This window comes from Impatiens glandulifera, chromosome 2, assembly GCF_907164915.1.
Source record: "Impatiens glandulifera chromosome 2, dImpGla2.1, whole genome shotgun sequence".
Lineage (NCBI taxonomy): Eukaryota > Viridiplantae > Streptophyta > Magnoliopsida > Ericales > Balsaminaceae > Impatiens > Impatiens glandulifera.
In genome coordinates, this window is record NC_061863.1 from 60,820,227 (window position 1) to 60,834,844 (window position 14,618).

A 14,618-nucleotide genomic window follows, 5' to 3' on the forward strand; every position below is an offset into this window, starting at 1 on the left:
TAGAGTTCACTTTTTCCCTATGCTACGAGTGAAAGGCAAAATATAAAAACCACCATTAAAGTAGCTCAGGCGAGAATTACTATATCCATATGAATTATGTCTCATATCTCTATAAATATTGTCGGAATTCTTTCATTCTTTGCTCACTAATAATAGTGAAATCTATAGCGCAGAGTCAAAAGAGAATTATGACCGATTAAAAACTATTATTGAACCACCGTGTTCATGAAATTTGATAAACAAATTTGTTTGTTAAATATTATTTGATCAGATATATCAAATTTGTTTTCATTCTTAACCATCCCAACTCCAATTTAAATTTGATTGTTTTTGTTGTAATTTATAATAGGCAGATGCATTCTATTGTGAACCAAAGAAAATGTAAATATAAGAAGGAATAAATTAGGTGTACTGTCTTATAAATTAAATTTAAGTGATAACTTTTTCTTATACTCAAGAATTGATACAGAAATAGAGTTTGTCCCACATTAAAAAAAAATACATGAAAATGAATTGTTCACTTCATAAGAATGTAGGAAATATGTAACCAATTGTGTCAAATATTTTCCTGTTATTGCACACAAAATAATTGCAAACATTTGAGAACTTTTGAATTCCTAGAAAACTTCTTTTTTAACACAATATAAGTGATTGCTTTGCATACTTCATTCTAGTCTCTTATGAAGATTTCAAACTAAAATATTGAGATTAGTGTTGTTATCTCCCTCCATTGAGAGTAAAGCTTTTCATGTTTTATAGAAATGCACATTTCCTTGTGTATTCACGTCGCTTTTAAATTTTAGGTAGTTCGGAAGTTTTTTTGAATATATTAGAAGCATTTCTTTTTATATTGTATCGTTACAATAATAAATTATCCTAACGAATTTTCCTCTCAAAGAAAGTAGTTAAGTTGCAGTTATCTTTTCATTTTCTGGAGTATTACCAATTTTAGTTGTTTAATTATTGAGCTCTTTTTTATCTTGATTGAATTTCAAATTGAGTTACATTTTAGACATTTTGAGAAAATCAAAATTGATGACTAATTCACAACTAGTTCACATGTGTCTATTCCACATTAGTTATAAATTCGTTCTCGTTATTGATTGTTTAATGTAAGAGAGTTAATTTTTTAAATTATATATTAAGAGAGATATTTCAAATTTATTAGTTAATACATATAGAAAAATATAATATATTTAAAAACATAATAAGATTCAACAAAAAGTTTAAGACAAATTTTGAATTATCCCAAAAATTATTCTCTCTTCGTCTCATCTTATACATATTTGTAAATTAACTTATCATATTGTGTTACGTGGCTCATTTAATTGTTTTGCAACAAATCATAAATACCATAATAAATTAGGATATAAAATATTTAAAAAATCAATTTAAATTTAAATAATAATTAGAAAAGGTTGCTAATTTTCTTGTTATAACGACTTGTCATCCTTAAACAAACAAAAAAAATGGTATTTTAAGATTAACAATTGTATATTTATATAATATTTGACTATTAAAATTAAAAAACAGAAACATTGATAATATATTTATGGTCATATTTTCACATACATTTGTCTTAGTTTAATTAACTTATATATTGAAATAAGTTGCAATTGTGTAACAAGTATATATATAATAATAATATTGAACTACAAATACAAATTATTGCATTTTCGCACCATAACGTATTATCCCTTTTATATAGTAAATATGTCCTATTGTAATATCGTTAATTCACAGTTTACTCATCCACAAAATTTAAAATGGCTAAATTAAAATATATATATATATATAAATATATAAATATATAAATCGTATTGAAGTTGTGTCTTTTATAAAAACAAGATATTTATTTATTCAAATGATGTTATATCATGATCCTAGATCTTATTAATTACCAGTATCACACACACATTCTCCGTTTATACAAAATACTGACTTAAAGATACATCGATTTGCATCACACTCTTTATCTATTTTACAATTTTTGTTTTTTTCTGCATAACAAGAACATTTACCTTCAAAGCATATTCTTGTGCCCGTAGAACATAACTTGCAATCATTCTTCGTCTTACAATCTAAAGCTTCAGATGATAGTATACCTAAAAATATTGTATACTCATTAAGAAAATATTAAAAACAATAAATATCTTACTATTTTATTTCAATAATTTTTAAAAGAAACAGTATTACCTAGGAAAACTACAAAGACTATCGTTTGTATTAAACTTTTTCCCATATCTTTCGCTTCAAATAGTAAATTAGACAAATTATTTAAATAAGTAATTTCTTATTTCCCTAATAAATTTAGATATTGTTGGTGTCTATATATATATATATATATATTGACAAATAATATGTATATAGTCAATAAAGTGTAAAAGTACATGTATATTAATGTAGCATATTAATTATTTTGATAAACTTTTTCAAAATAATAATCTGTTACATTAATAAATCTTCCTTTTTAGATATGTTAGCTTATCTTTTAAATTTATTATTATTATTTATTATAAAATTATTATCTAAATTATAATATGTTTTTGAGTGTATATAAATTATTATTATTAATTATGGCCCATATTATGTTTTTTAAATTATTTTCTAATTGGATCACTATTGTTTTAATTCATTTTTACATTTATAAAAAATACAAATAAATACTATATATATATATATATATATATATATATATGTTATAAATAAATTTTTATTTAAATTTAAGCTATGAATGAAAATATTAAATATCTTAATCTATTCTTTTATTTAAACTATTTAACTTAAAAAAAAATTAAAACTCCGTCATGTAGATCGGCCGGACCTATTTGGAGGCAACCGGTCATTGCCTCAGGCCCTGTCTATCAGGACCCAAATTTTTTAATATTAATATATATATATATATATATATATATATATATATATATATATATATATATATATATATATATATATATATATTATATTTAATCTACGACTTCTATATCTACTTAACTTTTCAGCTGCCGTCCCTCGAGGCTCAATAAAATACTTTTTCTTATAAACCTACGTAATTTTGATGAAATATCTGAAATATATGAAGTTTTAGTGTTTAACTTGTATTAATAAATGTTTTTATTTTTGATATTATTAATGAATTTTTGAAATTTGTATGCGAGAACTCAAAATCAAAATCATAACAATTAATTATAAAGATGTTCTAATATATTGAAACAATGAAATCCTAGTTTTATACTTTTATTGCTCCATGGTATGAATGAATGTGTTGTTAAGTTAGTTTGTGTTGATTAAATTAACTTTGATTGAAAAAATCTAGATGAATTCAATCTTTATTTGATGAAATTTGTAAATTGTGACAATTTCAGAATCTATGAACGGTAAGAAGTTACTAGAATTGATCTTGTGTAAAATGTTTTCTAAACATTTGTCTGTAGCTCAAAAGAGAAAATTGAAACAAATGGAAGAGACATTAATTCAAAGTCAAGTCGATGATATTAACAAATATTTTAGTATAAATAATATAACAGAAAGAGAGGAATTTGGAGATAGTTTGGTGATTGAAGAACAAAATTAGTATAAAAATGAAGAATTAGTTAGACTGTCAATTTGGATGAATCGAATGAGAACTTGAAGAATGACCCTGAACATGAAATTAAATTCTGAGAACTTGGAGTATCTTATATATATATATATATTTATTGCATACAAAATTATCCATTTTTTAATTTTTTGAATCAGGCCTTATCCATTTTTTTATTTTTTGAATCAGGCTTTATCGAACACAGGTACGGCTGAACCGCTTCAAACTTTTACTTACATCTCGAACACTTTTGCTATTTAGTTTATGTGCTTAAAAACCGACCCCTTTGATAACCGGATCATAGTATTTGAACAGGCAACAATCCCGTTTCCTCTTCCCCTGCCATTTTGATATCATGAAGAGAAGAGGCTGTTTCCTGTAAAGTATTTTTGTAACTCTTTTATATATATTTAGCCTATTTGGAAACTATTAAAGGAAGAAAATGACAAAGTTTTGATCTTGTTTTCACTAGGTTTAGTTTTCTTTTGGATCGTGATCAATAAGATTATAGTTACATTCTGATTTTTGGGTTCATCTTCTATAATGAAAATTTTGAATCATGATTAGATTATTTTCTTTTCCAACATAACAGATGTATATTTTTTCTAAATCATGTTCAAAATGAAAAGAATGATACCAAAATAGCCCGATCAAGCTTATTTAAATATTGATATTTAATTTTTTTTTTCTTGATTATAATAAGTTAAACCCACTTTTGGATAGCGCGAGTCGAAAGAGTTGAGTTTTGTTTAAGAGACGATTTGATTTTCAATAAGAACGTTATAAATGAAGTATAATGCCATAACTATCTAAATGGATCAGGTTGTTGGTTTCAGATTGACTCGTCCTCAAAGCTTAGAACGGACAATTAAAACAACATATACATTATATCTGCAACCTCTTTGTTATGTGAGTTGAGTGGTTTAACTTAAATTTATATGTTATGGAAAGTATAATACATGGATATGCACAATATTGTATTTTATTTTTCTTATAAGCAAAAATTCGAAAAATGTCTTTATTAAATTTTCGTCCGTGTGAATTCAGGTACATTTACAAAAAATTTTGTTCCTCTAGTTAATGGAGGAAGATATTCATGAAAACTAGGTTTCATAAACTTAGTACGTAGTTAAGATTTACAGCTTTCTAGAGAAAGATTCAATAAGAATTCGAAAAGTCTGTTTATATTAGTTTATTTTTCTAATTCTGACATACTTAGAAGGTTTAATTTCATTAGATATAAATTATTAATAATAAGTTAATAAATAAGAAACTTCTAAATTAAGGATGGAATAAGAATGCAGAAAGAAATGAACTCTTCCTCTTCTTTTTATTATTTATTTAATTAAAGTTGTTAGCCGCCATCGAAGAAAAAAGAAAATCCAAGGAAAGGAAAAAGAAGATGACTCTTTCTCTTATTATTATTATTAGTTTTTTTAAATTAAATTAAAGATTTTTTTTTTAAATATCGTTCTGGTGTGAAGAGTGGATTCTAAAATGACTTCTGAGGGCTTGATTTTATATGTTTTACCATTGAGTTAAGAATCTTCCCTATATTTATATGAATTGATTGATGATTAAAATTAATTTGATATATTATTGTGGGTCAATCCTTTAATATATTAATTTTCATTTAAAGTTATGTCTTCAACGTGCAAGTGTGATGGTCTTATAGGTGTATCCTAGGCTTGTCACCAATCATATTGATTTACGAAATAAAATATTTTCCTAATGAGGAATCAACTAGGTGGTACATAAATAATATAAAACATGTTTAATTAATGAAGTTCATTTCTTTACAAAATGTTATTAGAAAACATAGATATAAATTCACATAAAAAATATAGTCATAATATTTAATTTATTAGTCCTTGCACGATATAATTCAGCTTTCAAAGCCCAATGGACATCAATTTATTCATTTTGTTCAATTGTTTACATGACTACACAAATCTTATTAATATTATTTTCCATGTAATTGTTTTGCTTGCTAGGATTTAGGATGGAATCCTAAAATAGAGTGGGACAGGGTTGTGAGATTCAGGAGCAGCATCCCAAACACTGAAAGCACTCGATGAGTTCATCCATTTTTTTGTCATTTCAGGATAGTGCCTGTCCAACACGTTTTTAAGGCTTTCGGTCGTATTCACCCACTCCAACCCCTTCTTCGTGTACGTTTCTTCGTTGAAATCGCTTGTGAAAAATCTGTCCGCCTCTAACCTCCTGCATCCATGACATCAATTATATCGCTCAAAGTGTGAAGACTAGAACCCATGATTTTGAGGTTATTAATTTTGCATTTATAGTAACACTCAATTATTAAATTTATAATATAAAGGAGCATATATAGTTTAATTACCTGGATGCCATAAGGAGAAAAATGACAAAAGCTGTCTCACTAATTGCGAAGCCCTTGATTTTCTTTTCTGCCATCAAGCCCACCAGTAGATCCAACTCCTCCACATCATTGCCGTACACTTCATGCAGTATCTTGATTGCTTCTTCGTCGGCCGTCAGATCCTTCCAATTGGAGATGGGAATAAGTAGGAGAGACCTACGGAATTCATTATATTTTGCCACGCTTCTTTCTCTGTCCCTATAAACTACATTATTTTTAATAATATACACAAAATTGCTAATTGGTTAATAATAATCTAGACAAAATTAATTAAAAGATGTAGTAATAATAATAATAAAGAATAAAATATATTACTTTCGAGAGCAGCCAGATCAACGTGATCAGGTCGATCTTTGCCGTCCACATCCTGGGGTATGATGTTCCTTAGCCACATGGGATAATTCCAGAGCTCAAGAGCCCCACAAGCCTGGTGGCCCATCGAAACCATTTGTTTCGTGAATCCTATTTCTGATAAAGCCTTCCCCCCTTCGAGGCCGACTAAATTGATCATGGGAATCTTCTTAATTAGTGGAGGAGACTTATTAGTTCCGAGTTGGGCAGTGTTAGTGTCCCTGAGGAGAAGCTCATCCGGTAAGAGCGAGTGCATTCGATAAACGCTGGTGAATTCTTCTGTCAAAGAATAAGGCACGCCATGGTTGATTGGCTTCTTCAACCCCACTAGTCCTCCCAACCTTGAATCTCCAACATGCCCAAATGTATCCTTGAACTTCTTTCCCAATAATCCGTACCTAAGATTTAAGAGTTAATTAGCCTTAAAATTATGATCAGGTGCAGTTATTGTATATATTCACCAATTTATGCGCATTCCAGCTAGCAATGTATCTGTTTTGAGAAGTTCGACTGTCCAATCAATAGTATGAATTTTAGCGATTACAGCTGACGTCACCAATCTTGCATGGCGATATAGATCTTCGTCACTAAGATCCGGGTATTTCTTCTGCACATGTGATCATTTATATAAGTTTCTAAAAATGATAACAAAAGAAGACATTAATAAATATGTCGCTAAAACATTAGAGACACTCTTCCTAAACATGAATTAAATCATTTGAAAAAAGTAAAACCACCTTGAGTGAATCACAAACTGAGTTATGCTCCAAAACGAACAGGGCTTGCAAGGAAGATATACCAGCCCAGCCATTACGAACATCACCGGAGATGGCAACACCATCCTCTTCACGGATGAGAAGCCCGTCGTTTCCAATCTTCAACTTCCCATCCTTGAACGTTCTTACCTTGTTCAACATCGTGGCGTTACTCCCATATATAGAACTTCCATCCCTATTTTCACCACCAACATATATACTTGAGAATGTGGAGTTTAAATAATAAAAAAAGATGAATCAATGTTGTTACAACATACCACCAAGGAGTCCGGATGTTTAAGAAACCAGTTTTGATATCATAAAAGCCAGTGGGGATTTCCTTGGAGCTGAAGAATCTAAAGGATTGAAGCGGGCACTGGTTCGCAACTTCACTTGGCGCCTTGAGCTCAATTTGTTTAGTGTCTTCCAAATGGTCGATCCAATCGTGAATCATAAATTGTATCCATGCGGCCGCAATTACGTTGAACTGTTTTCCCGTGTCTATCGGCTTCTTTCGGGCCAGAAGCTTCGTGGCCACCACCATTGGATCTGGCTTCAGTAGCTGCTCAATTTTCAAACAAATTCTTATATTAGTTTTATCACTAAAACTATTTTGCAACTGAAAACAATTGTCGCTGAAACAATTAGCGACACTTAAAAAAGTACTACAAACATATTATTACCTTGTTTTTCTGATCAACCGGATGAACATTTCGTCCGAAGAAGCTGTCTTGGCTTCCGGCACCATCATTGAAAGGGTCGTTGAGTTTTCCATCAGCCGTCCTGAATGGATAATCTTCAGGGTTGAAACGCACACCAACCGGAGTTCGACCGACATTCAACAAGTTGTACTGTTGATTAAGGTGTCGGCGTAAGGCAAGGTAGATCACCCCAAAGATCACAGGCAGGCGGTGCCATATTCCTAGCTTGTCTATGGAGTGAACAATCTGCATCATCAAAAGGAGGTAAAATTAATAATTAAATCCATTAAAATCTAGCTAATCAATATTCAAATTTCATGCAAAATAATATAAACACAAAAACATTTAAAAGTATATATGTATAGATGAGAAAAGGGGTGTTACCAGAAATAGAAATCGATCGATGAGAGTCATTCTGGAAAAGGTTTGATGAAAATCATTATGAATCAACTTCAAAAGAGGAGCTAACATGAGACCCTTGATGGATTTCAAGAATTCCACAGCCATCTCTCTAGCTATATATGGGAGAGTTATAGTTATTCTATAGGTTTGTGGCTTAATTTATATATATATACATGATGATGATGATAATGATGTACACATAAATGTGAATTAAGAGAGAGAGAGATATGACATGGGCCACGCACCGACGCAAGCATCCAAGTTTCATTTTATCAACATTTTATTTAATAACTAAGCCAACTACACTACAATAATATTAATAATTATAAATTATAATATATACACACCAAATTGGAATTAAAATAAGGCCGTAAATGTCTGTAGAGATATAAGGGGGTGCGTGCAAAAAGCGTTATTATCCATTCGCTAACTGTTCAAAAGTCATCTCTCCTCTCCGGTCTCTACTATCAATAATTAAATCATTTTACTTTTAATAAAATAATATATTTTGTCTTATAATATACGCATGCATGCATCTATCTTTATATACATTTAAAGTTTCATATATAATATAATATCAAATTAACGAAGTTTATTTATGATTACAAATAATTAACATGTAAATAATTTGTAACAGGTGATTATAAATCAATATATATTTTAAATAAAGTTCCGATCAATATATGAATATCATTATGGTTCAACCGTATAAACATATAATAGTTTAAGTTCAACCAGTTATATGGATATTATAATTGACAGATTCAAAATTCAGATTTATGGTGATTTTGAAAGAAAAAAAATTAAGATGAACTTAAATAAATAATAATATAATTTTGAATAAAATAAATGAATAAAAATAAGTTTTATATTTTTAATAATTCGTTAACAAAACAGTGAATTATATTGAAAATTTTTTAAACCATATATTTATATTTGTATTCGAAGTAAGCTCTAACCCACTCGAATTCCTACATAAATCTGTTCCTAAATATTATGGTCCAAAGGATCGTCCAAACACCCGAGAAGTATGATCCTTCATCTTCCCCCACGAAAACCCCTTAGCCATGCGGATTCAGAAAGGGAGTCTCCTGTGTGCAACTCAGCATTGTATAGGCATCCACTTTCTTAGATCTCAAATTTCTCAAATAATATTAATTATTAAATTAATTAATATTTTTTATCAATTATTTTAATATTGTTTATAAATTATAAAATATTTTATATATATTATAAAATATTATATATATATATATATATATATATATATATATATATATATATATATATATATATATTTGAGAGTGAAAAATTGATGTATAGTAATGATTATGACTCGTTAATTTGTTAATTAAGAATAAAATTCAAAATCTTTATTTCTCAATAGTCTCTATTAATAATTTATTTTTATTTTTCTTAATTAATATTTTTTTGCTTTACCTATTAATTTATATATTTGTCAGTTAACTTGTTTATTTATTTATATATATATATAGATATATATAATATCAAGAAGAGTAAATAAATAAAGTAATAAATAAAAGTATATATATACATATAACAAATTTAATATATAATTATTAAATACATTTTTAATAATAAAAAAAATAGAAAAAGATAAATTATTAAATGAATTGTTGTGACATAGAGAGAAAATGATACCTTTCATATTTTTAAGATGTCATGTTTAATGTGTTTTCTTTTAATATTTTGGGCAAAATTTTGTTTTTTGTTTGTGGCCTGTAATATTTAGGGTTTGTTCTGTTAGAGTATAACCAGAAAAAGTAACTTAAAAGAAAGTGGTGAATAATTTAGTCTATGTCAAAATCGAAAATTTACGTAAAATTGTTAATTAGTTATAAACTCGTAAAATTTAGAGTTTATTTAAAATCGCAAGGATTTAATTCTAAAAAAATAATAGTTATATATTATTATTTATATATAATGAAATATTTTATACTTGGTCAATTTAAAAAATTATATATTTAAATATAAAATTATTTTAAAAAATAATAATAAATAAATAACAATATAAAAAATTACACTTACAAAATTAATTTTATTTATTTATTTAATAAATAACAACTTTATTTTTTATTTTTTAAATATAAATGTTTTTTAAATAAATTCGTATAAAATCGTAAAATTAAAATTATTTATAAACTCGTAAAATCTTATTATCGTAAATTTAAAATTTTTAAAAATGTATCTGTTTAAGAATTTGCTAAAAAAATAAATTTGTTAACACCTATAAAATCCTAAAATTTTATAAATTTATTCAAAATTTTAACCCATAAAAGTAATAATGCAGACATAAAGTAATAATGCAGACTAATAATACATGTCTTATGAATCCACAATAATGTTTGTTAATAATTTGGATAGTAATAGGCCAACTGGCAGTGTAGGGCATGAGTAATCACGGTTATTCATAATTATATATATATATATAGAATAATGATTTGGGGGCCGAGGGTGGGACTCAGATCAGAAAGCGAATCTATGTGGCATTGTCACGCTGGATTTTTTGAATTAAAAAAAAAAATAAATAGCTTTAATTCGCCTGCCATTCTCTCTCATTACTCTCTCTTCTGTGTAAACCCTAGTCGAGTCGTAGTCTAACCATTGATTCTCTCTCATTACTCTCTCTTCTCGCTCCCTCCTGTGTAAACCCTAGTTGAGCCGTGATGTATTTTCTGTCTCGCCGTGGAAGCGCTCAACCATTTCCATCAATCTCTTCTTGCCGCCACTTGTTATCCGTCTCGCTGTGGAAGCCCCTCGCCTCCTCTTATATTCTCGCCGTACGTATTCTCCAATATCCAATCGCTTCTTGTTATCTATTCTCTAAGATCAATGGATTCTGCTACCGATATCAACATCCCATCTACCGTCCCCCCTAATTCCAACATTGTAACGACTCCGAATGCACGAAAGAGGAAGACCATCCCGAAGACACGAAAGAGGAAGACCAACGATGTTGACAACCAAGATTTTGGAAGGTAAGTTATCTTTTGCGTGTTATATTTCGTAATAACTAGTTATATTGAGCGTAAAATATAGTTATATGAAGCGTACTAAGTAGTTATATGAAGCGTAATTAGTAGTTATATGAAGCGTAATAAGTGGTTGTATGGAGTATAATATGTAGTTATATGGAGCATAATAGGTAGATATATGGATCGTAATAAATAGTTATATGGAGCGTTCACCTTTGTCATTTTTTCAGTTCGAAATTGTCAAAAAAAAGAAGATTGCCGAAAACAACGATTCCAAACATCCGCACTTCTCCTCAGGGCCTATGTAAACTCGTGAATGGACTGTCGGACCTCCAGAAGCAAGCTGTCAAGGACATCGGCTTCGGCTCTCTCCTTTCCTTACGTGTCTCCAAATTGCCATCCTCAATTGCAATGTATTTGTTTGAACACTTCGATAAACTAACGTGTTCCCTGAGTCTGAGCAACCATCAAAATATGGTTATTGACGAGTAAAGCTAAAAAAAACTTAATATAATGCTGAATTATGCTCTATAGTTTATTGTTTGTGGTATCATAGTCAAATAATTTATTTGAGATCTATATAATGAGGCAATCAGCTCAATATAACGAAGCAACAAGTACAATATAACGAGTCAATGATCTCAATATAACGAAGCATTAAGTACAATATAACGAAGCAATGATCTCAATATAACGAAGCAACAAGTACAATATAACGAGTCAATGATCTCAATATAACGAAGCAACAAGTACAATATAACGAGTCAATGATCTCAATATAATGAAGCAACAAGTACAATATAACGAGTCAATGATCTCAATATAACGAAGCAACAAAGTACAATATAACTACAATAATGTGGTAAAAGAGAATTGAGTGGAGACTATTGTTTGTGGTATAGTAGCTGGGTCATTGAATTGTTGCGCATCTGTTGGTTCATCCCGCATTTTTTTCTATAACAAAATTTAACAAGGCAATTAGTTAAATATATTACATCAATATAACTAGGCAATGAGCTCTATATAACGAGTAAATGAGCTCAATATAACAAAGCAACTAACACAATATAACGACTCAATGAGGTAAAACTAACTTTGTTGAATGTTTGGACCTGTTAATTACTTTTTCTACGGCAGATTATTTTCGTTTCGTTGGTGGCCTACCTCGAGCCCTCACTCTAACCTTAGTGTATTTAGATCAATATATATGTGTATTGAGCTCAATATAACCGTGTATTTAGCTCAATATATCCGTGTATTGAGCTCAATATATTCGTGTATTGAGATCAATATAATGATGTATTGAGCCCAATATAACAATGTCAATATAAAGTTGTATTGATCTGAAGATAAATGGAGGATAACGATTAAAGATAACGATGAAAAAACACAATATCAAAACATAGTAGTCATATGGAGTTACCCGAACAATGTCAATATAAAGTTGTATTGATCTGAAGATAAAGTGAGGATAACGATTAAAGATAACGTTGAAAAAACACAGTATCAAAACATAGTAGTCATATGGAGTTACCTGACCACCGTCGATATGGTTCTCCGGAGCAGCCACCGTCGAAATGTATTTATATCGAGTTATATCCCGGCCGCCGTCGATAAGGTTCTCCGGAAGAACTGAATCTATTCTAGGGTTTACAAGAAAGGTTGTCTGGGAGAGGATAGAGAAAAGAGACAAAGTAGTTCCGTGCGTTTATATTTCTTTCTCAGATCATAAAACGAATCTATGTGGCATTTTTTTACAGCCTGGCAAAGCACACATTGCAGCCACGGAGGATTCGCTGTATGGTCGGAGGCCCAGCATCGGCCTCCCTATCACAGCCCATATATATATATATATAATTGGTTAATAACATAAAATAAAATAAAATAAAATAAATTAAAATATTTGAGACTAAATGAGTTCATTTTTAATATATATATATATATATATATATATATATATATATATATATATATATATATATATATATATATATATATATATATATATATATATATATATATATATAAATTCATATGTTGAAATAAGTAGTTAATACAATTACATAAATTTTAAATAAGTGTTAATTTATTACTATATAAAAAACATAACAACTTGGTAGCTCTAATATTATTATATTCTTTAATAATAATTAATTGTGTTTAACTTTAAGAGCACCTAGACTACCATAAATACATCGTGATACCGAATATGATGAGATGGAAGTTCATAATTATTTAATTTTGCAATATATCTACTTATTAATTTGTTCATGATCAGCTCTTTCACAAATTTATATTATCATTAATATTTAAGTATGTTGATTAGCTTTCCCCTAAATATATAATTACAACTTGATGCCCAACATGATGTAGATTAGTAATCCAATATTGTGAATGATTGCCAAGAGGATATAACAAGTTTTGTCTACTGATTAGCTTTCATCCATGTGGTATCTAATCTATTGTAATATTCATTTTTTTTAAGGTGAAATCATATTTAAATTATGAGATTGGTCGTAACCTATCATAATTGTTTTTGTTGAAAAGGTGAAATCATAGTTAAATTATATGATAGTTTATCCCTAACCAATCATAATTGTTTTTTTAGGTGAAATCATATTTAAACCAATCCTAGATTGGTTCAATCTAATTCAATTTGGAAAGATGTATCTTAATTTAATTTAAAAGGTTGAATTGTTATTTTAAGATTGAACTGGTATGTTTTATTAAATAAGACTTTAATTTTGTATTGTAATATATGTGAATAGAATCTTTTGTCAATTCTTTTTATTTTGACTTTGACATTTTTAATTAGTTTGTGAAATATGTATCTAAGAAATGTTTATATATAAGAAAAGGAATATAAAGAATTTTTTAAGTTTTATATGAATTTTCTCTTAAAAATCCTTGCTTGTTTGATTAAAAATAGAAAAAAGTTGATTTTAAAATTTAAAGATTAATTTATCCTTGATTTTAGAGGATATGGTTTAGGTGAGAAAATGATGGTTTAGAGAGAGGAGATAAAATTAAAGGGTAGTTTTGTTATTTAAATGGATAAAAATATTGATTAAATTGTTGATAAAATGTTTAAGTTTTGAAATAAAAACTGAGTTTTATCCCAAATAATCAAACATCAAACAAACTCTATATGTGGAGGCAAGGGAGTCTATAGAGTATAAACTCTTTTTTATTCTTTACTAATTTAATTTGGAAGATGTTAATGTTTAAAATTCTTATTAAATCACGAATAATATATTAAAATAAAAATTAAAAACTCCCCATTCTATTAACTTCGGTAAAACAACACATCTTCTTACATATTTCATTACATATTTTTTTCCCAATGAACCTCTAATTTCGTGACCTTACACTTCTAATTTGATCAATCAAATTATTTGATTCATATTTTTTAACATTTAACATCGTGTCCTCACA

The 14,618-nt window shown here is 28.3% G+C and overlaps 1 protein-coding gene across 1 annotated transcript; it reads right to left on the reverse strand.

The window, feature by feature from the left end:
• Positions 1 to 5,548: 5,548 nt before the first annotated feature.
• Positions 5,549 to 8,297, reverse strand: LOC124926788 (alpha-dioxygenase 1-like). Its single transcript, XM_047467085.1, has 8 exons — positions 8,170 to 8,297; positions 7,768 to 8,031; positions 7,363 to 7,646; positions 7,067 to 7,280; positions 6,791 to 6,936; positions 6,294 to 6,727; positions 5,940 to 6,183; positions 5,549 to 5,803 (listed from the first exon to the last, which is right to left on the reverse strand). Exons 1-8 carry the CDS (start codon positions 8,290 to 8,292, stop codon positions 5,578 to 5,580), a joined length of 1,935 nt encoding a protein of 644 aa, XP_047323041.1. The 5' UTR covers positions 8,293 to 8,297; the 3' UTR covers positions 5,549 to 5,577.
• Positions 8,298 to 14,618: the final 6,321 nt, after the last annotated feature.

What these genes read in the sequence shown, in the direction of transcription:
- LOC124926788 (XM_047467085.1), bottom strand. Translation starts at nt 8,292, where the DNA reads ATGGCTGTGGAATTCTTGAAATCCATCAAGGGTCTCATGTTAGCTCCT. An exon ending in CGGTTGATCAGAAAAACAAG is followed by an intron (nt 7,647 to 7,767) that starts GTAATAATATGT and finishes AAAATTGAGCAG; the next exon opens with CTACTGAAGCCAGATCCAAT. An exon ending in AACATCCGGACTCCTTGGTG is followed by an intron (nt 7,281 to 7,362) that starts GTATGTTGTAAC and finishes TGGTGAAAATAG; the next exon opens with GGATGGAAGTTCTATATATG.